Here is a 4,113-nt window from a genome sequence, read left to right on the forward strand (position 1 = left end):
TACTCAGGAGGCTGAGGCAGGAGAATTGCCTGAACCCAGGAGGCGGAGGTTGCGGTGAGCCGAGATCGCGCCATTGCACTCCAGCCTGGGTAATAAGAGCGAAACTCTGTCTCAAAAAAAAAAAATAGTAATAATAATAATAAAAAAGTATTCTCCAGTTTATGGCTCATGACTTGCTAATACAGTCTGGTTCATCTAGGTGCCAGGACAATGAAAGGCAATAAGCAGCCACTTAGTTTGATGGCAACAGACTTGTTTTCTAGTGACCAGTTTTAAAACCAAGAGGTGGGCACCCTATCGTTGGGGAGAGCACAAATGGAATTCAGTCCAACTCCTCTAACATGCTGCTGCCCACCTGGCACAGGATGATATGATTGGCACACACCACCAGGAGGTTGCACTCAAACTTCTTGACAATCCTCTCCTTTACCCGGTAATGCATGTCTGATGAGTCCTCTGAATACAACTCATAGATGAGGATTTTCTCTGGCAGTTGGATAGCTAATCGATTTCTGTAGATGGCAATCTTCTTGACAAGCTCTTTGCATTTAATACGAACTGTCAAAGAAAAAAATATCTAGTTCTAGCAAGAGGTTGTTAAGTAAGGTGGAAGGCAAAGAAATTAAAAGCCATCATTTACTTAACGCTACTGGCAATTAAATTGAGGTACTCTCATTGAAAAATCTTTAGAGTACCTAATATATACAATCAGCTCTGCTAAGCACTGGGATCCAAAGTCCTACAGGACACAATCTTCATGTTCCAAGGCTGACAACTGAGTATGGAAAGAAAGTACTCAGTGTTACCATCACTCGCTGGATACAAATGTAAACTCTTTGCACAGCACTAGTGGCCCCTGGCAATCGGGAGCCTGCCTAAGTGACTGACCTCACCTCTGGCCACTCCCTGCCCACCTCCTTGACAAACAGAAAAGACACATAATATCTGATACATACCAGGCTCTACACTCCCACTGCAGACGAGGTGGAGAAAATGTCCCTGAAGGGACACTTCGGAGCTGCCCAAGGGGCTCTGTCCCCACCACCACAGCCAGAATCTTCAAAAAGACATGGTCCCCCATGGGGACCAAAGGACACTCATCTGATTCTACAAGACAAGTCCCCACCTGGATCCCTTTGCAAAGGCACCCAGCAGTGCACTATGGCCAGCACATCTAGATATGAATACACCTGAAATAAGTGGATTCTGAGCCTGCTTAACAGCACAGTTACTTACATAGACAGAGGGAGAGACTGAGGTCTTAGGGCTTGGGCTGACATGGTAGGCCTGGAACCATGATCTTCTGACTAAGCCTGTGCCAATCCAATTCCCCTGCTCATCTCTGGCAGAAGGACCTGCCAGGAGTCAAGTGGAGACTGGGCTGAGGGAGAAGCATCCCAGAGAAACTCTGACTGGAAAGGACAAAGGTTCACAAAGACCCATGCAGGTCAACCACCTGGCTCCAACCTGTCACAAATCATCCTCCCTCACTCAGGAAACTCATGTACTCCTTGGAATTATGTGCAAAATTCTGGGTTGGTACATTTTTCAGAGAGAGTTTATTGCTTTCATGAGATCCTCAAGGAGACTGACATCCCTACTTCCCCCACCAGAAAACAAAACAAAACAAACAAACAAGACACAGACCCAGTGGCTAACATGTTTTCAAAAGGCCAAGGAGAAACCTTTCCTGTCATTTCAAGTGCTCTGTCACTAGCCCTTTCCACCTGCTTCCACTTGTCCCTCTTCCCAAGGTCTGCACCTGCCTCTTACCTTTCTGCTCAGTGATCAGGTGCTGCACAATGACATCAGTCATGCTATCCCTGTAGGCATAACGGTCCTTGTAGAGCCCATGGACTGTGCTGAAAATAAGCTGGTAGAAGGAAATGGTGCCATCCTGGCAGCCAACCACCTGCAGGGTAAGAGAGCTGTCAATTCCCAGCTCTATGGAGAAAGTCTGTTCTCCTGTTTGTCAGACACAAACCCCAGGTACGACTCTCGAGACAGGGGCGTTGCTCAGTACCTCTCCAAGCCATGGTCCCACAGAACAAACTTCCTCTTCTTACCACATAGTTGGAATCCGGTTTCACTCGACACGTCCACACCCAGGAGTACTGCTCCCCAACAGTCCCAAGCCGCACTCCATCCTTGGTGAAAAGAGACACTTGCTTGTCTGAACCCCCCAGCAAAATGTATTCCCCTTTAGTAAAGTAGCTGATGCAGCAAGGGTCAAAATTCAGTACCCGATCCTTTCCAATCTGAGGAAAGAGAACACACACCAAGGGAAAAACCATTTTCGAATCCATAACCATTACAATACAATTAAGGGCTATCCTGCCAATTTTAATGGAGGGAGTTGGGAAGACACGGAGAGCTGGCCAGCCTTTTCTCCGGTGTCTTCCCATGGTAAACACGGGCCTCTCCACCTTGGCATCTCCCTCCTCCCCCTCTACACAGCCCAATCCTCAGCTCCTAGAATCAGTGGCAGCTCCCTCCAGTCCCAAGTGCTCCAGAAGTGCAGGAGTATGAGGGGCTCCTCAGCCAAGCTGGAGGCTGTGGGTGGTTTTGCTCCCAAAGGCCCCTCCTCCTGCAAATGTGGTTCTTCCTATAGTTCAGTGGGTTCCCTCAGCTTTTCTCTGCCTTTTTGAAAAACTATTTTATAAAGCTGAGTTTATTCAGTTTAAAGACTGTGCTTCATTCTGCAACTACACCCATACTACTTCTCTTTATTTTTACATTTTTTGTTTATTTCAAGATGAGGTCTCGCTCTGCCACCCAGGTTAGAGTGCAGTGGTACAATTATGGCTCACTGTAGCCTTGAACTCCTGAACTCAAGCCACCTTCCTGCCTCAGTCTCCTAAGTAGTTGGGACTACATGGTGAGTGGCACCATGCCTGGCAAATTTTTGCTTGTTTTGAAATAGGCTGGACTGCAGTGGCATGAGCTTGGCTTACTGCAACCTCCACCTCCCAGCTTCAAGTGATCCTCTCACCTCAGCCTCCCAAGCAGCTGGGACTACAGGTGTATGCCACCACGCCTGGCTAATTTTTGTATTTTTTGTAGAGATGGTGTTTCTCCTTGTTGTCCAGGCTAGTCTCAAATTCCTGAACTCAGGTTATCCACCCACCTTGTCCTCCCAAAGTGGTGGGATTACAGGAGTGAGTCACAGCGCCTGGCCTAAATTTCTTTTATTTTTAAACTCTATGTTGAGCCTTTTTAGGAACTGCTACACTTTTCAAAGCGACTGCACCATTTTATATTTGTGTTAGCAGTATATGAGGATTCTCATTTCTCCATTCTAGTGAATGTGAATTATCTCATTGTGGTTTTGATTTCCATTTTCCTGATGGCCAATAATATGGAGCATCATTTCATGTGCTTATTGGCCACAGAGAAATGTCTCACTTTGTGGCTCAGGCTGGAATGCAGTGGTATGATCATAACCCAATGCAACCTCAAACTTCTGAGCTCAATCCCTCTGCCTCAGCCCCCTGCCATCCCCAGTAGCTGGGACTATAAGCACATACCAACACATCCAGCTAATTAAAAATCTACTTTTTTTAGAGATAGGGTCCCACTATGTTATCCAGGTAGGTCCTGAACTCCTGTTCTCAAATGATCTCCCTGTCTCTGCCTCCCAAAGCACTGGGATTACATGCGTGAGCCACCATGCCCAGTCCTGTCTTTATAGTTCTTTGTATATTCCAGATACAAGTCCCTTAGCAGATACACGAGTTGTAAAACTTCTCTCATTCTGTGGGTTGCCTTTTCACTTTCTTGATGGTGTTTCCTCAGCTTTTAGGATGAAGGTCAAAATCCTGAGCTCAGCCCCCAAGGTCATTCTCTCAGCCAAAATGAACTTGTAGTTTCCTAAGCAGGCAATGCTCAGGCCTCCACATCCTCACAGGTGCTATACTCCACACCACCCCTAGACCTAGCCAGGAGTGCTCTTACCCTCACTTTGTCTTCCAGGTGTCATCTCTCCAGGAACATCTACACTCCCCATCCCCTCATTCTCCCATAGTGCTTGTGCCCAACTATCCCACTGTACTTCTCTCATTGTCTGAAGATGCAGGGTTAATCAGGTCTGCCCTACTAAATCCCAAGCTCCTT

At 46.9% G+C, this 4,113-nt stretch overlaps 1 protein-coding gene across 1 annotated transcript in view; it reads right to left on the bottom strand.

Annotated features, from left to right (window-relative positions):
- LOC108286944 (intraflagellar transport protein 122 homolog) overlaps positions 1–4,113 on the bottom strand; it is a 77,950-nt gene that overhangs the window by 42,537 nt on the left and 31,300 nt on the right. The window contains exons 10-12 of the mRNA XM_037730144.1: positions 2,067–2,258; positions 1,774–1,912; positions 356–558 (exon numbers count right to left, since the gene is read on the bottom strand). Coding sequence (XP_037586072.1) covers positions 356–558; positions 1,774–1,912; positions 2,067–2,258 — 534 coding nt within the window. The remainder of the gene's footprint in view (positions 1–355; positions 559–1,773; positions 1,913–2,066; positions 2,259–4,113) is intronic.

The sequence above is a fragment of the Cebus imitator genome, unplaced genomic scaffold, assembly GCF_001604975.1.
Source record: "Cebus imitator isolate Cc_AM_T3 unplaced genomic scaffold, Cebus_imitator-1.0 Scaffold332, whole genome shotgun sequence".
NCBI classification, from domain to species: Eukaryota; Metazoa; Chordata; class Mammalia; order Primates; family Cebidae; genus Cebus; species Cebus imitator.